The 23,016-nt window shown below is 41.4% G+C and overlaps 1 protein-coding gene and 1 long non-coding RNA gene across 5 annotated transcripts in view; both read left to right on the top strand.

The window, feature by feature from the left end:
* LOC139748061 (uncharacterized) overlaps positions 1 to 23,016 on the top strand; it is a 96,764-nt gene that overhangs the window by 3,152 nt on the left and 70,596 nt on the right. For all 4 annotated transcript variants that reach the window (XM_071660646.1, XM_071660648.1, XM_071660647.1 and 1 more), the window contains exons 3-6: positions 12,775 to 12,927; positions 13,038 to 13,172; positions 14,230 to 14,394; positions 20,687 to 20,912. In XM_071660646.1, coding sequence (XP_071516747.1) covers positions 12,775 to 12,927; positions 13,038 to 13,172; positions 14,230 to 14,394; positions 20,687 to 20,912 — 679 coding nt within the window. The remainder of the gene's footprint in view (positions 1 to 12,774; positions 12,928 to 13,037; positions 13,173 to 14,229; positions 14,395 to 20,686; positions 20,913 to 23,016) is intronic.
* Positions 13,510 to 14,082, top strand: LOC139748062 (uncharacterized). Its single transcript, XR_011712526.1, has 2 exons — positions 13,510 to 13,963; positions 14,035 to 14,082. It is a non-coding gene; the product is annotated as an uncharacterized lncRNA (long non-coding RNA).

Genomic DNA, 23,016 nt, shown 5'->3' with positions numbered 1-23,016 from the left:
GGAGATGGAGTGAGTATCTTGAAGGTTTGTTGAATGTGTTTGATGATAGAGTGGCAGATATAGGGTGTTTTGGTCGAGGTGGTGTGGAAAGTGAGAGGGTTAGGGAAAATGATTTGGTAAACAGAGAAGAGGTAGTAAAAGCTTTGCGGAAGATGAAAGCCGGCAAGGCAGCAGGTTTGGATGGTATTGCAGTGGAATTTATAAAAAGGTAGGTGACTGTATTATTGACTGGTTGGTAAGGTTATTTAATGTATGTATGACTCATGGTGAGGTGCCTGAGGATTGGCGGAATGCGTGCATAGTGCCATTGTACAAAGACAAAGGGGATAAGAGTGAGTGCTCAAATTACAGAGGTATAAGTTTGAGTATTCCTGGTAAATTATATGGGAGGGTATTGATTGAGAGGGTGAAGGCATGTACAGAGCATCAGATTGGGGAAGAGCAGTGTGGTTTCAGAAGTGGTAGAGGATGTGTGGATCAGGTGTTTGCTTTGAAGAATGTATGTGAAAAATACTTACAAAAGCAAATGGATTTTTATGTAGCATTTATGGATCTAGAGAAGGCATATGATAGTTGATAGAGATGCTCTGTGGAAGGTATTAAGAATATATGGTGTGGGAGGCAAGTTGTTAGAAGCAGTGAAAAGTTTTATCGAGGATGTAAGGCATGTGTACGTGTAGGAAGAGAGGAAAGTGATTGGTTCTCAGTGAATGTAGGTTTGCGGCAGGGGTGTGTGATGTCTCCATGGTTGTTTAATTTGTTTATGGATGGGGTTGTTAGGGAGGTAAATGCAAGAGTTTTGGAAAGAGGGGCAAGTATGAAGTCTGTTGGGGATGAGAGAGCTTGGGAAGTGACTCAGTTGTTGTTCGCTGATGATACAGCGCTGGTGGCTGATTCATGTGAGAAACTGCAGAAGCTGGTGACTGAGTTTGGTAAAGTGTGTGAAAGAAGAAAGTTAAGATTAAATGTGAATAAGAGCAAGGTTGTTAGGTACAGTAGGGTTGAGGGTCAAGTCAATTGGGAGGTAAGTTTGAATGGAGAAAAACTGGAGGAAGTGAAGTGTTTTAGATAGCTGGGAGTGGATCTGGCAGCGGATGGAAACATGGAAGCGGAAGTGGATCATAGGGTGGGGGAGGGGGCGAAAATCCTGGGAGCCTTGAAGAATGTGTGGAAGTCAAGAACATTATCTCGGAAAGCAAAAATGGGTATGTTTGAAGGAATAGTGGTTCCAACAATGTTGTATGGTTGCGAGGCGTGGGCTATGGATAGAGTTGTGAGCAGGAGGATGGATGTGCTGGAAATGAGATGTTTGAGGACAATGTGTGGTGTGAGGTGGTTTGATCGACTAAGTAACGTAAGGGTAAGAGAGATGTGTGGTAATAAAAAGTGTGTGGCTGAGAGAGCAGAAGAGGGTGTTTTGAAATGGTTTGGGCACATGGAGAGAATGAGTGAGGAAAGACTGACCAAGAGGATATCCATATGTGTCGGAGGTGGAGGGAAGTGGGAGACCAAATTGGAGGTGGAAAGATGGAGTGAAAAAGATTTTGCGTGATTGGGGCCTGAACATGCAGGAGGGTGAAAGGAGGGCAAGGAATAGAGTGAATTGGATCGATGTTGTATACCGGGGTTGACGTGCTGTCAGTGGATTGAATCAGGGCATGTGAAGCGTCTGGGGTAAACCATGGAAAGCTGTGTAGGTATGTATATTTGCGTGTGTGGACGTATGTATATACACTACGCTACCTCGCAAATGCGGGAGACGGCGACAAAGCAAAAGAAAAAAAAAAGAAAAAAAAAAATATATATATATATGTATATATATATATATATATATATATATATATATATATATATATATATATATGTGAGAAATACTTAGAAAAGCAAATGGATTTGTATGTAGCATTTATGGATCTGGAGAAGGCATATGATAGAGTTGATAGAGATGCTCTGTGGAAGGTATTAAGAATATATGGTGTGGGAGGCAAGTTGTTAGAAGCAGTGAAAAGTTTTTATCGAGGATGTAAGGCATGTGTACGTGTAGGAAGAGAGGAAAGTGATTGGTTCTCAGTGAATGTAGGTTTGCGGCAGGGGTGTGTCATGTCTCCATGGTTGTTTAATTTGTTTATGGATGGGGTTGTTAGGGAGGTGAATGCAAGAGTTTTGGAAAGAGGGGCAAGTATGAAGTCTGTTGGGGATGAGAGAGCTTGGGAAGTGAGTCAGTTGTTGTTTGCTGATGATAAGCGCTGGTGGCTGATTCATGTGAGAAACTGCAGAAGCTGGTGACTGTGTTTGGTAAAGTGTGTGAAAAAAGAAAGTTAAGAGTAAATGTGAATAAGAGCAAGGTTATTAGGTACAGTAGGGTTGAGGGTCAAGTCAATTGGGAGGCGAGTTTGAATGGAGAAAAACTGGAGGAAGTGAAGTGTTTTAGATATCTGGGAGTGGATCTGGCAGCGGATGGAAACATGGAAACGGAAGTGGATCATAGGGTGGGGGAGGGGGCGAAAATTCTGGGAGCCTTGAAGAATGTGTGGAAGTCGAGAACATTATCTCGGAAAGCAAAAATGGGTATGTTTGAAGGAATAGTGGTTCCAACAATGTTGTATGGTTGCGAGGCGTGGACTATGGATAGAGTTGTGCGCAGGAGGATGGATGTGCTGGAAATGAGATGTTTGAGGACAATGTGTGGTGTGAGGTGGTTTGATCGAGTAAGTAACGTAAGGGTAAGAGAGATGTGTGGTAATAAAAAGTGTGTGGCTGAGAGAGCAGAAGAGGGTGTTTTGAAATGGTTTGGGCACATGGAGAGAATGAGTGAGGAAAGACTGACCAAGAGGATATCCATATGTGTCGGAGGTGGAGGGAAGTGGGAGACCAAATTGGAGGTGGAAAGATGGAGTGAAAAAGATTTTGCGTGATTGGGGCCTGAACATGCAGGAGGGTGAAAGGAGGGCAAGGAATAGAGTGAATTGGATCGATGTTGTATACCGGGGTTGACGTGCTGTCAGTGGATTGAATCAGGGCATGTGAAGCGTCTGGGGTAAACCATGGAAAGCTGTGTAGGTATGTATATTTGCGTGTGTGGACGTATGTATATACACTACGCTACCTCGCAAATGCGGGAGACGGCGACAAAGCAAAAGAAAAAAAAAAGAAAAAAAAAAATATATATATATATGTATATATATATATATATATATATATATATATATATATATATATATATATATATATATATATATATATGTGAGAAATACTTAGAAAAGCAAATGGATTTGTATGTAGCATTTATGGATCTGGAGAAGGCATATGATAGAGTTGATAGAGATGCTCTGTGGAAGGTATTAAGAATATATGGTGTGGGAGGCAAGTTGTTAGAAGCAGTGAAAAGTTTTTATCGAGGATGTAAGGCATGTGTACGTGTAGGAAGAGAGGAAAGTGATTGGTTCTCAGTGAATGTAGGTTTGCGGCAGGGGTGTGTCATGTCTCCATGGTTGTTTAATTTGTTTATGGATGGGGTTGTTAGGGAGGTGAATGCAAGAGTTTTGGAAAGAGGGGCAAGTATGAAGTCTGTTGGGGATGAGAGAGCTTGGGAAGTGAGTCAGTTGTTGTTTGCTGATGATAAGCGCTGGTGGCTGATTCATGTGAGAAACTGCAGAAGCTGGTGACTGTGTTTGGTAAAGTGTGTGAAAAAAGAAAGTTAAGAGTAAATGTGAATAAGAGCAAGGTTATTAGGTACAGTAGGGTTGAGGGTCAAGTCAATTGGGAGGCGAGTTTGAATGGAGAAAAACTGGAGGAAGTGAAGTGTTTTAGATATCTGGGAGTGGATCTGGCAGCGGATGGAAACATGGAAACGGAAGTGGATCATAGGGTGGGGGAGGGGGCGAAAATTCTGGGAGCCTTGAAGAATGTGTGGAAGTCGAGAACATTATCTCGGAAAGCAAAAATGGGTATGTTTGAAGGAATAGTGGTTCCAACAATGTTGTATGGTTGCGAGGCGTGGACTATGGATAGAGTTGTGCGCAGGAGGATGGATGTGCTGGAAATGAGATGTTTGAGGACAATGTGTGGTGTGAGGTGGTTTGATCGAGTAAGTAACGTAAGGGTAAGAGAGATGTGTGGAAATAAAAAGAGCGTGGTTGAGAGAGCAGAAGAGAGTGTTTTGAAATGGTTTGGTCACATGGAGAGAATGAGTGAGGAAAGATTGACCAAGAGGATATATGTGTCGGAGTTGGAGGGAACGAGGAGAAGAGGGAGACCAAATTGGAGGTGGAAAGATGGAGTGAAAAAGATTTTGTGTGATCGGGGCCTGAACATGCAGGAGGGTGAAAGGAGGGCAAGGAATAGAGTGAATTGGAGCGATGTGGTATACCGGGGTTGACGTGCTGTCAGTGGATTGAATCAAGGCATGTGAAGCGTCTGGGGTAAACCATGGAAAGCTGTGTAGGTATGTGTATTTACGTGTGTGGACGTATGTATATACATGTGTATGGGGGTGGGTTGGGCCATTTCTTTCGTCTGTTTCCTTGCGCTACCTCGCAAATGCGGGAGACAGCGGCAATAAAAATATATATATATATATATATATATATATATATACATATATATATATATATATATATATATATATATACATATATATATATATATATTTATATATATATATATATTTCCTTATCAATCTTATGTTCCCCATTATACTTTGTCGCTGTCTCCCCCGTTAGCGAGTTAGCGCAAGGAGATAGACGAAAGAATGGCATAACCCACCCACATACGCATGAATATAACATACACGTCCACACACAGCACATATACATACCTATACATCTCAATGTATACATATTAATATACACACAAACATATACATCTATACACATGTACATAATTCATACTATCTGCCCTTATTCATTTCCGTTGCCACCCCGCCACACATGAAATGACAACCCCCACCCCCCGCATGTGCGCGATGTAGCGCTAGGAAAAGACAACAAAGGCCACATTCGTTCACACTCAGTCTCTAGCTGTCATGGATAATGCACCGAAACAATAGCTTCCTTTCCACATCCAAGCCTTACAGACAGAACTTCTCATGGTTTACCCCAGACGCTTCACATGCCCTGGTTCAATTCATTCACAACACGTCAACCCCGGTATACCACATCGTTCCAATTCACTCTATTCCTTGCACGCTTTTCACCCTCCTGCATGTTCAGGCCCCGATCACTGTCTTTTTCACTCCATCTTTCCAACTCCAATTTGGTCTCCCACATCTCGCTCCCTCCACCTCTGACACATATATCCTCTCTGTCAATCTTTCCTTACTCATTCTCTCCATGTGACCAAACCATTTCAAAACACCCTCTTCTGCTCTCTCAACCACACACTTTTTATTACCACACATCTCTTACCCTTTCATTACTCACTCGATCAAACCACCTCACACCCCATATTGTCCTCAAACATGTCATTTCCATAAAGTGCGTAAGACAAGGGAACAAATGGGAACTTCAGTGAAGGGGGCTAATGGGGAGGTGTTAACAAGCAGTGGTGATGTGATAAAGAGATGGAGTGAGTATTTTGAAGGTTTGTTGAATATGTCTGATGATAGAGTGGCAGATATAGGATGTTTTGGTCGAGGTGGTGTGCAAAGTGAGAGGGTTAGGGAGAATGATTTGGTAAACAGACAAGATGTAGTAAAAGCTTTGCGGAAGATGAAAGCCGGCAAGGCAGCAGGTTTGGATGGTATTGCAGTGGAATTTATTAAAAAAGGGGGTGACTGTATTGTTGACTGGTTGGTAAGGTTATTTAATGTATGTATGACTCATGGTGAGGTGCTTGAGGACTGGCGGAATGCTTGCATAGTGCCATTGCACAAAAGCAAAGGGAATAAGAACGAGTGCTCACATTACAGGTATAAGTTGGTTGAGTATTCTTGGGAAATTATATGAGAGGTTATTGATTGAGAGGGTGTAGGCATGTACAGACCATCAGATTGGGGAAGAGCAGTGTGGTTTCAGAAGTGGTAGAGGATGTGTGGATCGGGCATTTGCTTTGAAAAATGTATGTGAGAAATACTTGGAAAAGTAAGTGGATTTGTATGTAGCATTTATGGATCTGGAGAAGGCATATGATAGAGTTGATAGAGATGCTCTGTGGAAGGTATTAATATATGGTGTGGGAGGCAAGTTGTTAGAAGCAGTGAAAAGTTTTTTATCGAGCATGTAAGGCATGTTTACGTGTAGGAAGAGAGGAAAGTGATTGGTTCTCAGTGAATGTTGATTTGGGGCAGGGGTGTGTGATGTCTCCATGGTTGTTTAATTTGTTTATGGTTGGGGTTATTAGGAAGGTGAATGCAAGATTTTTGGAAATAGGGGCAAGTATGCAGCCTGTTGTGGATGAAAGAGCTTGGGAAGTGAGTCAGTTGTTGTTCGCTGATGATACAGCGCTGGTGGCTAATTCGTGTGAGAAACTGCAGAAGCTGGTGACTGAGTTTGGTAAAGTTTGTGAAAGAAGAAAGCTGAGAGTAAATTAGAATAAGAGCAAGGTTATTAGGTACAGTAGCGATGAGGGACAAGTCAATAGGGAGGTAAGTTTGAATGGAGAAAAACTGGGGGAAGGGAAATGCTTTAGATATCTGGGAGTGGATGTGGCAGCGAATGGAACTATGTAGGCGGAAGTGTATCATAGGGTGGGGGAGGACGCGAAAGTTCTGGGAGCGTAGAAAATTGTGTGGAAGTCGAGAACGTTATCTTGGAAAGCAAAAATGGGTATGTTTGAAGGAATAGTGGTTCCAACAATGTTGTATGGTTGCGAGGCGTGGGCTATAGATAGAGTTGTGCGGAGTAGGATGGATGCGCTGGAAATGAGACGTTTGAGGACAAATATACATATATATATATATATATATATATATATATATATATATATATATATATATATATATATATATATATGTATATATATATATATATGTATATATATATATATATATATATATATATATATATATATATATATATGTATATACATGTATATATATGTATATATATTGGGAAGAATCACAATTTTGCTCGTGATCAAGATATTACTATGCGTCCACGGGGAAGATGAAACACGATAAGGTTCCCAAGTGCACTTTCGTGTAATAATTACGTCATCGGGGAGACACAAGAGAGAAATATGTCAGTTGATATATATATATATATATATATATATATATATATATATATATATATATATATATATATTCATATATGTGTATATGTCCTCGTATGTTTACCAAATGGCGTCCTAGCTTCGTCTCTTTGATGTATATCAACTGACTGTTATATTTCTCGCTTGTGTCTCCCCTGATGATGTGATTATTACACGAAAGTGCACTTGGGAATTTTTCGTGTTTCATTTTCCCCGTGGACTCATAGGAATATATATATATGTATATATATATATATATATATATATATATATATATATATATATATATATATATATATATATATATATATTTATCCATGGGGATAGGGGAAAAAGAATACTTCCCACGCATTCCTCACGTTTCGTAGAAGGCGACTAAAGGGGACGGGAGTGACGAGCTGGAAACCCTCCCCTCCTTGTATTTTAACTTTCTAAAAGGGGAAACTGAAGGAGTCACGCGGGGAGTGCTCATCCTCCTCGAAGGCTCAGATTGGGGTGTCTATATGTGTGTGGATGTAACCAAGATGAGAAAGAAGGAGAGATAGGTAGTATGTTTGAGGAAAGGAGCCTGGATGTTTTGGCTCTGAGTGAAACGAAGCTCAAGGGTAAAGGGGAAGAGTGGTTTGGGAATGTCTTGGGAGCAAAGTCAGGGGTTAGTGAGAGGACAAGAGCAAGGGAAGTAGTAGCACTACTACTAAAACAGGAGTGGTGGGAGTATGTGATTGAGTGTTAGATAGTAAACTCTAGATTGATATGGGTAAAACTGAAAGTGGATGGAGAGAGATGGGTGATTATTGGTGCATATATACCTGGGCATGAAAAGAAAGATCATGAGAGGCAAGTGTTTTGGAAGCAGCTGAGAGAGTGTATTAGTAGTTTTGATGCACGAGACCGGGTTATAGAAATTGGTGATTTGAATGCAAAGGAGAGTAATGTGATAGTTGAGGAAATGATTTGTGTACATTGGGTATTAAGTGTTGTAAATGAAAATGAAGAGCTTGTAGATTTATGTGCTGAAGAAGGAATGGTGATTGGAAATACCTGGTTTAAAAGAGAGATATACATTAGTGTACGTATGTAAGTAGGAGAGATGGCCAGAGAGCGTTATTGGATTACATGTTAATTGATAGGCGCGCGAAAAAGACTTTTGGATGTTAATATGCTGAGAGGTGCAACTGGAGGGACGTCTGATCATTACATTGCTGAGGCAAAGGTGAAGATTTGTAGAGGTTTTCAGAAAAGAAGAGAGAATGTTGGGGTGAAGAGAGTGGTGAGAGTAAGTGAGCCTGGGAAGGAGACTTGTGTGAGGAACTACGAGGAGAGACTGAGTGTAGAATGGTAAAAGGTGAGAACAAAGGACATAAGGGGAGTGGGGGAGGAATGGGATGTATTTAGGGAAGCAGTGATGGCTTGTGCAAAAGATGCTTGTGGCATGAGAAGCTTGGGATGGTGCCAGATTGGAAAGTGTAGTGAGTGGTGGGATGAAGTACGATTATTAGTGAAAATGAACAGAGAGGCATTTGGGCGATTTTTGCAGGGAAATAATGCAAATGAGTGGGAGATGTATAAAAGAGAGGCAAGAGGTCAAAAGAAAGGTGCAAGAGGTAAAAAAAAGAGGGCAAATGAGAGTTGGGGTGAGAGAGTATGGTTTAATTTTAGGGAGAATGAAAGATGTTTTGGAAGGAGGTAAATAAAGTGCGTAAGACAAGGGAACTAATGGGAACTTCAGCGAAGGGGGCTAATAGGGAGTTGATAAGTAGTGGTGATGTGAGAAGGAGATAGCGATCATTTTGAAGGTTTTGAATGTGTTTGATGATAGAGTGGTAGATATAGGGTGTTTTGGTCGAGGTGGTGTGCAAAGTGAGAGGGTTGGGGAAAATGATTTGGTAAACAGAGAAGATGTAGTAAGAGCTTTGCGGAAGATGAAAGTCGTCAAGGCAGCAGGTTTGGATGGTAGTGCAGTGGAATTCATTAAAAACGGGGGTGACTATTTTTGACTGGTTGGTAAGGTAATTTCATGTATGTATGACTCATGGTGAGGTAACTGAGGATTGGCGGAATGCTTGCATAGTGCCATTGTACAAAGGTAAAGGGGATAAAAGTGAGTGCTCAAATTACAGAGGTATAAGTTTGTCGAGTATTCCTGGGAAATTATATGGGAGGGTATTGACTGAGAAGGTGAAGGCATGTATAGATTATCAGATTGGGAAGAGCAGTGTGGTTTCAGAAGTGGCAGAGGATGTGTGGATCAGGTGTTTGCTTCGAAGAATGTATGTGAGAAATACTTAGAAAAACAAACGGAACTGTATTTAGCATTTTTGGATCTGGAGAAGGCATATGATAGAGTTGATAGAGATGCTCTGTGGAAGGTATTAAGAATATATGGTGTGGGAGGCAAGTTGTAAGGCATATGTACGTGTAGGAAGAGAGGGAAGGTGATTGGTTCTCGGTGGATGTTGGTTTGTGGAAGGGGTGTGTGATGTCTCCATGGTTGTTTTATTTGTTTATGGATGGGGTTGTTAGGGAGGTGAATGCAAGATTTCTGGAAAGAGGGGCAAGTATGCAGTCTGTTGTGGATGAAAGAGCTTGGGAAGTGAGTCAGTTGTTGTTCGCTGATGATACAGCGCTGGTGGCTGATTCCTGTGAGAAACTGCAGAAGCTGGTGATTGACTTTGGTATAGTATGTGAAAGAAGAAACCTTAGAGTAAATTAGAATAACAGCAAGGTTATCAGGTACAGTAGGGTTGAGGGACAAGTCAATTGGGGAGGTAAGTTTGAATGGAGAAAAACTGGAGGAAGTGAAGTGTTTTAGATATCTGGGAGTGGATCTGGCAGCGGATAGAACCATGGAAGCGGAAGTGGATCATAGGGTGGGGGGGGGGGGACGAATATTGATTAGATCAAATTTAAGATGATCAAATCTTAGTATTCATCCTCTCAATTTCCACACACGCGAGCACTGGCCTTGTCGCGAACAACCCGCAGGTGGATGTGTACATCGCTTTGTGAACCAATTTATATTGTAATTACAGTGCAAGGTTAATTACCATAGAGGACAAGGAGCCTTTCACTGCAGGAGGAAGCTGTTGAATGTGACGGAAATCTAAATTCTCATCAAAGTCGGTCTGTGTTTCCAGACTTCACCCCGAGTGAACAATCATCTTTGGTGAAGTTATACGTGTAATTGAGTACAGTCTAGTGTAAGAACTTCACACTCTAAGGGAGTCTACATTTCCCTGCTACTCGACAGTGCGACTTTGAACCAGCAGAAGTCTATATAGAGAGGTCCTGGGTACTAACAAGACTTTCATTGAAATTGATTTTGATGTTTCAAATTGGTCAATTATCTGCGAGGAAGTGAGGTCGGTAGACGTAACAGTAAACTCTAAATCCTCCATTTAAAGGTCGAAGTTACGGAATTCTTTGGGAATGTTAAATAGGACGAATGATAATGCATCTAAATCCACAGACGAACGAAACTAGAGTCGACAACAGCACTATGATCTTTACTATAAGATCCAAACGCATTCCAGTCCCTGGATGGATGGTTTTAATGTCATTAGTTCACCAAATAGACAATCTTCAGTCGACCTTCAGCAATATAGCTTGATGCAATCGAAGATTTCTTGTGTGGATACTTGCCTTCTTGTGGAACGTAGACGTCTGGCGGATCACACAAAGTGGAGCACGAATGTTACACACACGTCTCGGGGAAACTTTCACAGTGTTATGATGAGAACAAAACTCCTTTTGGTAATCCTTTAAGAAAATCTTGTGTATTTTAAACACTTCACCAAAAAGAAAAAAAACAGATACTTGATATGGTACATACATTATTTACCACATGCTGATTATTAATGGAAATGTATACATTCTCAAAACAATAGACATACTTGAGTGATCTGACATACACACAAACTGGGCGCGTTAATCATTGGACAAACCATATTAAACTAACCTTAAGTTATATACCTAAATGAGCTAATCCTAATGGAACTTCGAGTGCAGTTAATGATCATGTGTGTAAACATTGCTTGCACCCTGGACTAACAACAACCACAACAAAACAAAAGTTTTGCTGAATTTATGCTGCGTCTCCTTCTCCCTGTGGCCCAGTTACAGTAAAGTGTCGCATGAATTGTACATCGGGCTATCAGCTGCCAAACTCATCATAGCCTTTAACGTAAGCGACATCCGCCAACCGAAAAATCCTTTAACACCTTCTCCAGGTGTTGAAGATAATGCTAGGCCCACATACTCACACTATTCATGTGGCCCCATGTCCCCGCCATGGTTAGCGATAATGGTAAAAAAGAGCGTTTGATTAAGGAGATAGAAAGCCAAACTCGCTCTTTATGTAAGGTTATGTCTTAATGTATGGATCCTTTATAGTCCTGGGAAAGTACTGTAGACTATTATATTCTCAACTTTGACAGTATCCACTTAATTTGGTTTGCCAATAAAAGGTTAAGTTGAAGAATTTCACGAAGACGTCATGGCATTAAGACCTGTTTTAAGTCACGTACGACCGTAAACTCGTTTGAGTGGCTCAAAACCTCTTCAAAAGAATTTGAAACTAACATATGTTCCTGTATGAATTTTGTGTACGCTTAATGGCTTTCTGGGAAATGTTCAGTATATCCCCAAGTGATGTTTTGGTTTGATTTTCGATTACTTTAAGGGCGTGGAATCTCCACTTGGTTTCTCCTGCCATAATCGAAATGAGTTTTGACGATTCTTGCTAACCCATAGACCACATTTGTATCATGTCCATGTGTTTAGAATTATCTTTAAAACCTGAAAATAATTGTGGTTTTCATCTAGAGTTTCCCAAAGGACTATATCAGCTTTGATGTCCTTGGCAGTAGATAGACCTAAACTGGACAGAACCAGTCGACCCGTCAACCTAAACTGTCTCTTTGATGACTATGTCTGTCTACCTCTGATTCTGCGTCTTACAACTGATGAACACACTGACCAGGTTTTGATAACACTACCCAAGATAAATCATCATGTCAGACTAGGGTAATCATGTAGTTTGTTCCTAATTCCTTAAGACATTATAATCCTCATTATGCTATAAGTCTCTAACTGCATCGTTAAGTACCGAACAATCTAATTATTTTCCCCCATAACTATAACATTCTATCTATCGACGAAGACAGGAAAATATCTATCAGATCCAAGAAATACAACAATTTCAAGATAGACAGTGACTGGTGAGTGTGTGTTTACAGTGTAAAGTGCCAGACTGTTTGGAATTGTTTGTTTGTGTAAGAGTTTGCGAGGCAGAAATAAATAGCAACCTGAGCCAGGAAGGGGAACTTGACAGCCACTGCAGTGCTAGCTTCCTCAGGCGCGGTCAGTAGCCTTTCTGATACACAGGTGGCGATACCTCCCAGCCAAGTGCTGTTGAAACTAAAATATCTAAATCAAATTCGTACAATATCTTGATGTATTACTCCAAGGTTTCCCTAAAAAGTATTGTAGTTCATGCACCATAAACTCATGACACCATTTGCTCATTTCTATTCATCATATCAGCATCATCAAGAGTCGTCTTAGATTTCATAATGTTGACAGATGAAATCTCGAGCAGTGAGGATAAAGTCGACGACAGCAATTGCTCAGTTCCTGTCCACTGCTGCCGCCACCTGCCTCAATCGTCAGAATTCATCGCCTGTTGTAACGCGTCCGGCTGCTGCTCCCCATGTGACAACCTCTACGTGTATGAAGGTCAGGTCATGACCCCATCTTGTATGGTGTCGTGGAATACATTATGTACAACGTAAGACATTGCTGACGAATCTTGACTACAAACTGACATTATCCTGTTCACTTTACAGGACACGGAGTGTATGAAACGCGTGAAGATTGTGAGGGAGCTTACGAGTGCTGTGTATCTCCCTTCCTCTCTGACGAATTCAATAAATGTTGCTTTGAACATCAGTGTTGTCCCTTCTGTGGCAGTGTACCTGAAGGTGGGTGGGTCAGGTGTTGTCCCTTCTGTGGCAGTGTACCTGAAGGTGGGTAGGTGGGTCAGGTGTACCTTCTGTGGCAGTGTACCCGAAGGTGGGTAGGTGGGTCAGGTGTTCCTTCTGTGGCAGTGTACCTGAAGGTGGGTGGGTGGGTCAGGTGTAGTCCCTTCTGTGGCAGTGTACCTGAAGGTGGGTGGGTCAGGTGTAGTCCCTTCTGTGGCAGTGTACTTGAAGGTAGGTGGGTCAGGTGTTGTCCCTTCTGTGGCAGTGTACTTGAAGGTGGGTGGGTCAGGTGTTGTCCCTTCTGTGGCAGTGTACCTGAAGGTAAGTGGGTCAGGTGTAGTCCGTTCTGTGGGTGGGTTCGGTGTGGGTGTACATCATAGTGTAAGGTGTACAACATGAGCAAGTGGATGCTAACAGATGTGAGGACGTGTGCCGGAGGTTGGGTGTGTGCATGACGGACACGATGGTATTAAGGGTAAGGTGTGTACAGTCCACTTTGGTGGCATAAGTTTTACACATTTCCTTCTGCTTGCAAGAGGTTCGGGTATGGGCAGAAGTAGAAATGTTCGTGTATCAACATCACTGTAGGTATGATGTGTGGCAGTGTACGTGAGTACAGATGAGGATCTAAATATGGCTGAAATGGCTTGTGGACTATAGCAACGAGCACTTTACGATGGAGGAATTTAAGGCTTCAAACTTAGGCAGGACAAACATAGTGATAGACTAACCTATAATTTCCCATCTGTTTGAAATATCACATCTTGAAAGCCAAAAAAACATGCATGAAGGTAAAAGATTGGCTCTTAGGATCCCTTACAATGAAGTACTAAAAGAATAAAAAAAAAAAACATGCATGAAGGTAAAAGATTGGCTCTTAGGATCCCTTACAATGAAGTGCTAAAAGAATCGAATAGTGATCACCATATGGACACCCTAACACAGATCTGCATGGTAGATATACTGGGTTAATCATTTATGATAAACTAAAGCAACAGATGGAACTAAACTTATTTGTGATGTTGCACGAATCTGTCAGAACCTCCTTATGTTACAGGCTGCTCGTACGGTGAGAAGGTGTATCCCTGGGGCACTGTGGTGGAGACCTCGCCAGAAAACTGCACAAAGTTCGTGTGTGGAGCGAAGGTCTCCAACTCCACACCTTACATCACTGAGGTCATCTTCACACTCTACCATCCACTACCACCACCAGCACATCACAGTAACGTGAAATTCTTCTTGTCCTTGTTTGATAAAGCCTTTTATATATTCCCTTCAGCCATTGGTTGTGTAATAATAGTGGGTAGGATCATTAAACTTTCACTAGACTAGACACAGCTTTCTCTTGAAGTTCTGGACGATCTACGTCACCAAAAACTTGTTAAAGATTTACACTGAGAACACTTGTGAGGATTAGAGATTAAATCTAATAAAGTTTTACTAAAATAATGTCAGATTACGGAAGTTAGACCTACGACTTGGATGAATCTTACTGAAGGTGAAATGTTACTATAATCTGTTGTGTGTTATACCACGACACTGGTGCTTCAGGGTCTTCTGTCTAGGAGTAGATTCATGTTTATGTATTTTTCGTTTAAAGTGAAATTGGCAAACTTTTGCCTACAGCTATTTGAAACTTGTTCTAAACAAGTATGGCATCTGGAGCATGTTTCAGGCGAACTGTAGTGGAGATAAGACGTGATTTTGACCCTAATGTTTGCCAGGCAGTCAGCACAGAGGATCTTGTAGGAAGAAACTCTTTTATGACAGTTTTTTCTCCCTCTCCTTCGTGGCGGTGATTACTACGCGCCAGACCTACCCTTCTGCCAAGAATTTGGAATCGAATGATTTTTTCCCTATCATGATAACTATAGTATAGCATCCTTCAGCCTATCACTTAACCGGGGTCAAAATCTTTTATCACTAAATACATTTGATTCTACGCCAGTAATACAAAGTTCATCCCTATATATACGAGTTTGAAAGCTATTACCAATGGTTTAAGAGACGTAAGGATATTGTATGGGATGAGGAAACTGCTGCGAGTAATTGATTTTACACTGAACTTTGTTGACTTTTCCTTGGCCATTCATGGCTTCATGATTTAAGTTCGACTAAGTTTTGCCTCCTGGGTCTGAAGACTCCAAGATGTATGTTACCTTCAACTTTGGCTGTTCTTATTACATAGGTGGATACTAGAGCCTAGGTGGTATGATTTACATTAAATGTATCATATACTTAATTATTTTCTACAGCAGTTTTGAGTCGCTTGTAAAACTATAATCCTAAACATACTATTGACCCATGTCATGGTTCTGAGGGACAATAAGATTTTGACGAATACTAATGAAAAATGCATCTATCCTCCATGAAATGATTCTGCAAAAACTGAAAAAAGAAATGACTATTGATTTTCTGGTCTGCAGTATTAAGACACACACTTTATATTTTTTCAATGAACGATTGTTTTTTCCTGATTTAGGTACAAAGTACCATCACACATTAGAGTACATCTAATACTTTTAAACCTATTGCCAGAAGTCAAAGAAAATCTTACCTTTCCCCTAAATAATTCATACAATCTACTCGTAAATAGAAAACGTAAAAGGATTCGGACTTCAGAGTTTCAAAACTGGGTTAGTTGAGACCTTAATCAGTTAAAACTAAAAACATAAAGATTAAACTGAAATACAAAAATCTTTCATATATTTGATGTTGAAACAAATGTTTACATGCGAATCGAGAGTACACTGTAGAAAATATTTTTTCTTGTTAGATTCGTGTGTACAATAAAAAGGACGAGCCTGTCTGTTCCTCCGTCTCAAACACATTGAGGAAGTTGTCAGACGTGCGATGACTAACCCTCTTACATAGTTACCAGTAATCCTCGGTTTCCTTGATTTTTTTATTATTATACTTTGTCGCTGTCTCCCGCGTTTGCGAGGTAGCGCAAGGAAACAGACGAAAGAAATGGCCCCCCCCCATACACATGTATATACATACGTCCACACACGCAAATACACATACCTACACAGCTTTCCATGGTTTACCCCAGACTCTTCACATGCCTTGATTCAATCCACTGACAGCACGTCAACCCCGGTATACCACATCGCTCCAATTCACTCTATTCCTTGCCCTCCTTTCACCCTCCTGCATGTTCAGGCCCCGATCACACAAAATCTTTTTCACTCCATCTTTCCACCTCCAATTTGGTCTCCCTCTTCTGCTCGTTCCCTCCACCTCCGACACATTTATCCTCTTGGTCAATCTTTCCTCACTCATTCTCTCCATGTGCCCAAACCACTTCAAAACACCCTCTTCTGCTCTCTCAACCACGCTCTTTTTATTTCCACACATCTCTCTTACCCTTACGTTACTCACTCGATCAAACTACTTCACACCACACATTGTCCTCAAACATCTCATTTCCAGCACATCCATCCTCCTGCGCACAACTCTATCCATAGCCCACGCCTCGCAACCATACAACATTGTTGGAACCACTATTCCCTCAAACATACCCATTTTTGCTTTCCGAGATAATGTTCTCGACTTCCACACATTCTTCAAGGCCCCCAGAATTTTCGCCCCCTCCCCCACCCTATGATCCACTTCCGCTTCCATGGTTCCATCCGCTGCCAGATCCACTCCCAGATATCTAAAACACTTCACTTCCTCCAGTTTTTCTCCATTCAAACTCACCTCCCAATTGACTTGACCCTCAACCCTACTGTACCTAATAACCTTGCTCTTATTCACATTTACTCTTAACTTTCTTCTTCCACACACTTTACCAAGCTCAATCACCAGCTTCTGCAGTTTCTCGCATGAATCAGCCACCAGCGCTGTATCATCAGCGAACAACAACTGACTCACTTCTCAAGCTCTCTCATCCCCAACAGACTTCATACTTGCCCCTCTTTCCAAAACTCTTGCATTTACCTCCCTAACAACCCTATCCATAAACAAATTAAACACCCATGGAGACATCACACACCCCTGCCGCAAACCTACATTTACTGAGAACCAATCACTTTCCTCTCTTCCTACACGTACACATGCCTTACATCCTCGATAAAAACTTTTCACTGCTTCTAACAACTTTCCTCCCACACCATATATTCTTAATACCTTCCACAGAGCATCTCTATCAACTCTATCATATGCCTTCTCCAGATCCATAAATGCTACATACAAATCCATTTGCTTTTCTAAGTATTTCTCACATACATTCTTCAAAGCAAACACCTGATCCACACATCCTCTACCACTTCTGAAACCACACTGCTCTTCCCCGATCTGATGCTCTGTACATGCCTTCACCCTCTCAATCAATACCCTCCCATATAATTTACCAGGAATACTCAACAAACTTATACCTCTGTAATTTGAGCACTCACTCTTATCCCCTTTGCCTTTGTACAATGGCACTATGCACGCATTCCGCCAATCCTCAGGCACCTCACCATGAGTCATACATGCATTAAATAACCTTACCAACCAGTCCACAATACAGTCACCCCCTTTTTTAATAAATTCCACTGCAATACCATCCAAACCTGCTGCCTTGCCGGCTTTCATCTTCCGCAAAGCTTTCACTACCTCTTCTCTGTTTACCAAATCATTTTCCCTAACCCTTTGCACACCACCTCGACCAAAACACCCTATATCTGCCACTCTATCATCAAACACATTCAACAAACCTTCAAAATACTCACTCCATCTCCTTCTCACATCACCACTACTTGTTAAGGGGAAGAGTGGTTTGGGAATGTCTGGGGAGTACAGTCAGGGGTTAGTGAGAGGACAAGAGCAAGGGAAGGAGTAGCAATACTCCTGAAACAGGAGTTGTGGGAGTATGTGATAGAATGTAAGAAAGTAAATTCTCGATTAATATGGGTAAAACTGAAAGTTGACGGAGAGAGGTGGGTGATTATTGGTGCATATGCACTTGGGCATGAGAAGAAAGATCATGAGAGGCAAGTGTTTTGGGAGCAGCTGAATGAGTGTGTTAGTGGTTTTGATGCACGAGACCGGGTTATAGTGATGGGTGATTTGAATGCAAAGGTGAGTAATGTGGCAGTTGAGGGAATAATTGGTATACATGGGGTGTTCAGTGTTGTAAATGGAAATGGTGAAGAGCTTGTAGATTTATGTGCTGAAAAAGGACTGATGATTGGGAATACCTGGTTTAAAAAGCGAGATATACATAAGTATACTTATGTACGTAGGAGAGATGGCCTTAGAGCGTTATTGGATTACGTGTTAACTGACAGGCGTGCGAAAGAGAGACTTTTGGATGTTAATGTGCTGAGAGGTGCAACTGGAGGGATGTCTGATCATTATCTTGTGGAGGCTAAGGTGAAGATTTGTATGGGTTTTCAGAAAAGAAGAGTGAATGTTGGGGTGAAGAGGGTGGTGAGAGTAAGTGAGCTTGAGAAGGAGACCTGTGTGAGGAAGTACCAGGAGAGACTGAGTACAGAATGGAAAAAGGTGAGAACAATGGAAGTAAGGGGAGTGGGGGAGGAATGGGATGTATTTAGGGAATCAGTGATGGATTGCGGAAAAGATGCTTGTGGCATGAGAAAAGTGGGAGGTGGGTTGATTAGAAAGGGTAGTGAGTGGTGGGATGAAGAAGTAAGAGTATTAGTGAAAGAGAAGAGAGAGGTATTTGGACGATTTTTGCAGGGAAAAAATGCAATTGAGTGGGAGATGTATAAAAGAAAGAGACAGGAGGTCAAGAGAAAGGTGCAAGAGGTGAAAAAAGGGCAAATGAGAGTTGGGGTGAGAGAGTATCATTAAATTTTAGAGAGAATAAAAAGATGTTCTGGAAGGAGGTAAATAAAGTGCGTAAGACAAGGGAGCAAATGGGAACTTCAGTGAAGGGCGCAAATGTGGAGGTGATAACGGTTTCCTTGAGTGGGTAGATATTGCTGGCTATTTGGGGAGGGTTTGGGATATCATTATGGGACGGTGGGATATCATTATGGGAAATTATTTGGTGAGTGGGAAAGTTGTGATGACAATATGTGAGGTACGAAGAAGAAAATTGTCTGGGTGAGACGTTATGCCACTGATCAACGTCATCCCGTTTTCATCTGATCTTGCGGCAGCGTCTGCTTAGTGTAAGTCGGTCCAAAGGTCAATACCTGGAATGGTTATGGTCTGTATACAACTGCTGTGTGATGAAATGAACCTCCTGGTCTGCATAGGTTTTCCATATCGAGGGCACAGAGGACCCGAATCTTCAAATCTGTCAGAGAAAAGAAAACTATACTCTAATTTTGCTTGATGGCACTTTTATGAGATGTAAAAGCGTACATCAAGTACTTTCACACTAAACTTTCTCTTTTTGTAAGCTTGCAAGATTATCCAACTCAAAATCTATATTGCCTTTGGCTTTGCAAGGATCTTCGAGAGAGAGGAGAGTTTGCAGTCTATAGGGGGTGAGAGGGCCTGGTGAATGAGTCTGTTGTTGTCCACTAATATACGTCCCTGGTGGTAGATACGGCAGAAACTGTAAAAGTCTGTGAAAGAGTTTGGGACAGTCTGTGAAAAGAGGAAGGCGTGAGTTAATGTGAATAAAAAACAAGGTTATTAGATTAAACTGGGTAGGGGGCAGCTTTGTTGGAGCATAAGTCTGAATGGAGAAAATCTGGAAGTTTTATTTTAGATATCTGGGAGTGATCATCGCAGGGGAAGGAACCATGGAAGCGGAAATGAATCATAGGGTGGGTGAGAAGCGAAGTTTCTAGGGGCATTAAGGATGTGTAGAGAGGTCCTTTTACCTGGTTAGGTGAAAATGCGATGGGCATGGGAGGGTCGCTGCGTTGGGAATGAGATGTGTGAGGACAGTATGTGGTGTGAGGTGGTTTGATAAAGTAATAAAAGGGTAAAAGAGAAGTGTTGTAAGGAAAGTGTAATTGAAAGGGCTGTAGAGGGTGTGCTGAAATCCTTTGGACATGTGGAAAGAATGAGTGAGGGAAGGTTGACAAAGAGAATGTGTTGAAGTGGAGGGGAACAAAATGGGAGAGACTAAACTGTAAATGGAAGGATGGAGTGAAAAAGACTTAAGTGCTCTGGGCCTGAACTTTTAGGAGGGTGAAAAGTTGGCACGGTGTGAAGTGGAACAATACAAAGGAATTCAAAGAGCAACAGGCCCCTGGATCCTTTTGAGACTATTTGAACGATGTGGAATACAGAAGTCGACGTGCTTCCTAATAGACAAGCATCAAGGCGTATGAAGCGACCCGGAGTTACATGGAAATGTCTGTGGTGCCTGGCTGTGGATAGGGAGCTGTGGTGTCGGTGTATGACACATGACAGCTGGAGACTGAGTGTGAGCGAATGCAGCTTGTTTCCCCTATGTTCCTGGCGCTACCACGTTAACGCCGGAAACGGTGAGGTATATATAGAGATTTAAAGAACGTAGCTTTAAAGTATTTTGTTCTTGATGTTCATCTTAACTTGTATATTTCTCTCAAGATGTTCTCACTGAAGTTTCTTGGTAGGTCAAGAGTGTGGAAAGGTGGATCATGACTACTGTGTGAACTCAAGGGGCATCATCCACGAGCAGAACTCTGAGTGGCTGGAAAGTTTGTGTAGTTGGTGCAGGTGTGAGGACGGCCACATCAGATGTGAGGAGGTGGAACCCGTGTGTCCACCAGCCCCACACCCAGACTGTACTGAGGTGCCCGCCGACTGTTGCTCCACCTGGATCTGCCACAACCTCACCACGTATGTATTCACCGCTCACGTAGTCCCTAGATTCTTCGAGTGGTCAGAAAAAAGAATCAAAGACGATGTTTATAATCGTAACATGACTGGTAACAAGTCTGAAGTCCGTGTTAATTTCTCGGATGCCCAGAGTACGTAAAATGTTAAGTGTCAACTCGATATGTAGTGTTACACATGGACAATGATCTTGCCACTTCAAACTTTGAAGGTGGAACGCTTAAGTTCCTTTTGATAGTCATTCTCAAATTCGATTGGTGGGTTACGTATACATGATAGCTTGGTAGTAAACCTCACTATGTAAACTGTAAGGTCATTTTAAATACACTTTATACCAATGAAGGCAACTTGGAACTGAAATCAATGATCCTGGCGTCTTCAAGAGGCAATTTCAAAACTTCTTAAAGAAAAGGGGAAAAAAATTCCTCCTTTAGAATTCTTCATCGTCTCTTCCCTCGCGATTGTCTGGTGGATAATGATTCTTCCTGTGTCCCCTCAAGGGGAATCATTTTTCTTGAGGGACTCCTTTCGTTCATCCTACCTAGTGGCATCCTTCGCGTGCTCCTACCACAAAGAATCAATGTGGCTCACGCCTGAGGGAATGTTAATAAAGTGTTCTCAGGATCTATGGATCGTCTGCTGCTCATTCTTTGCTAACGAGGCAATAGAAAGTAAAGGAAACTTGTACAAAGTCTTGATGATATGTAAGTCCGTCTCTCACCTGCTGCATTACCCACACATAATCCTAAAAGTAATATTTGCACACAAAATATGTATATAAAGAACGGGAGATATTCTTTTAACATATAGTCAATATTCTAGATTTTTTCCTCTACTATTCTGCACTAGAACTGTAACAGAGTACGGCTCCATTTTGGAAATATCATATTGCAATGCAAAATCTCTTGAAATGATTATTCTGCAAGAAACGGTTTCAAACTGATCTTATAACCCATAGATAAGGTTAGAGATTTGATAAAGTCGTCCTTCCGTCTGGCAGCGAGGCTACCAAATGACCCGACATCTTATAGCATCTTGAAGGCCTATATTACAAGAGATGACATAAAGAACAATTTTGAAATGTGATATCGGTTGCTCCTTGTGTTGGCTGAAGCTAACCCTTAACTGATATTGAAGACTTCATAAAATCGGAATCTTTTCCTACTTTACTTCAGTGCACAGAGTTTCATAGGACAGACTATAACCCAACTGGGAGGAGGAGATTGAAGATTTGCTGATCTTTAAAATTATATTTCTTGAACTCAACCTTACCTACTGTATTGTACACACTGGAAACCTGAGTTCTAATTTTTCAGTTTCTTAAAGTAATTTTCTTGATCTTCGACTGATTAGCAAACGAGCCAGCAGAGTATAGTAGAGAAATGTATACCAAATAGCCTTTCATACAGAGAAAAGATCAATGGCTTGTTGGGAATAATTATGAAACTAGATATTTGATAAATCTAGTGAATTTCTTGGTGTTGAGAAAGCGTGTTTACTTAAAATAGCTGTAGTGGACTATATGTAGCATTCGTGAACTTTGAAAACCCACGACCATCAGTCTCATGGTGAAGCCAAACGTGTTATAAGCATGGAAGAGTTGAAGAATTATATTACGGAAAATTACTGATAATTCTTCGGTTGATATATTAAGAATATCTGATTAGAGATGAAATTATATTACTCCAAAGGATGATTTGTCTTGCAGGAGTTTCAGCAGCTTCAAGGCTGCGCTGCGATCAGTAGCAGAGTATAGTTTACTGTCCCTTACAGTTTTTCTGACGAGACTGTCCTCTTTCGTCAAATGATTTTCACAGCCTCGCTGAAGTGACTTTCCACATGTGGTTTGACCACAAGCAGGTGGAGTACGGTAGCACCATGGTGTAGCTTGTGCTGTAACTTTGTGAAGAATCAAGTTTCAAAAAAGGTACAGAATCTGCAAATATTTACTGAAGAACTTAAAAGTATTGAGATTCGCTGGAAACTGAGCACCTACCTCCACACACACACACACACACACACACACACACACACACACACACACACACACACACACACACACAAACTGGGCGCCTCCCTACACACACACACACACAACTGGGCACCT

Source organism: Panulirus ornatus, chromosome 72 (genome assembly GCF_036320965.1).
Source record: "Panulirus ornatus isolate Po-2019 chromosome 72, ASM3632096v1, whole genome shotgun sequence".
In the NCBI taxonomy this organism is placed as follows: domain Eukaryota; kingdom Metazoa; phylum Arthropoda; class Malacostraca; order Decapoda; family Palinuridae; genus Panulirus; species Panulirus ornatus.
The sequence above is the reverse complement of the archived record's forward strand: the minus strand, read 5'-3'. Positions and strand labels throughout refer to the sequence as shown.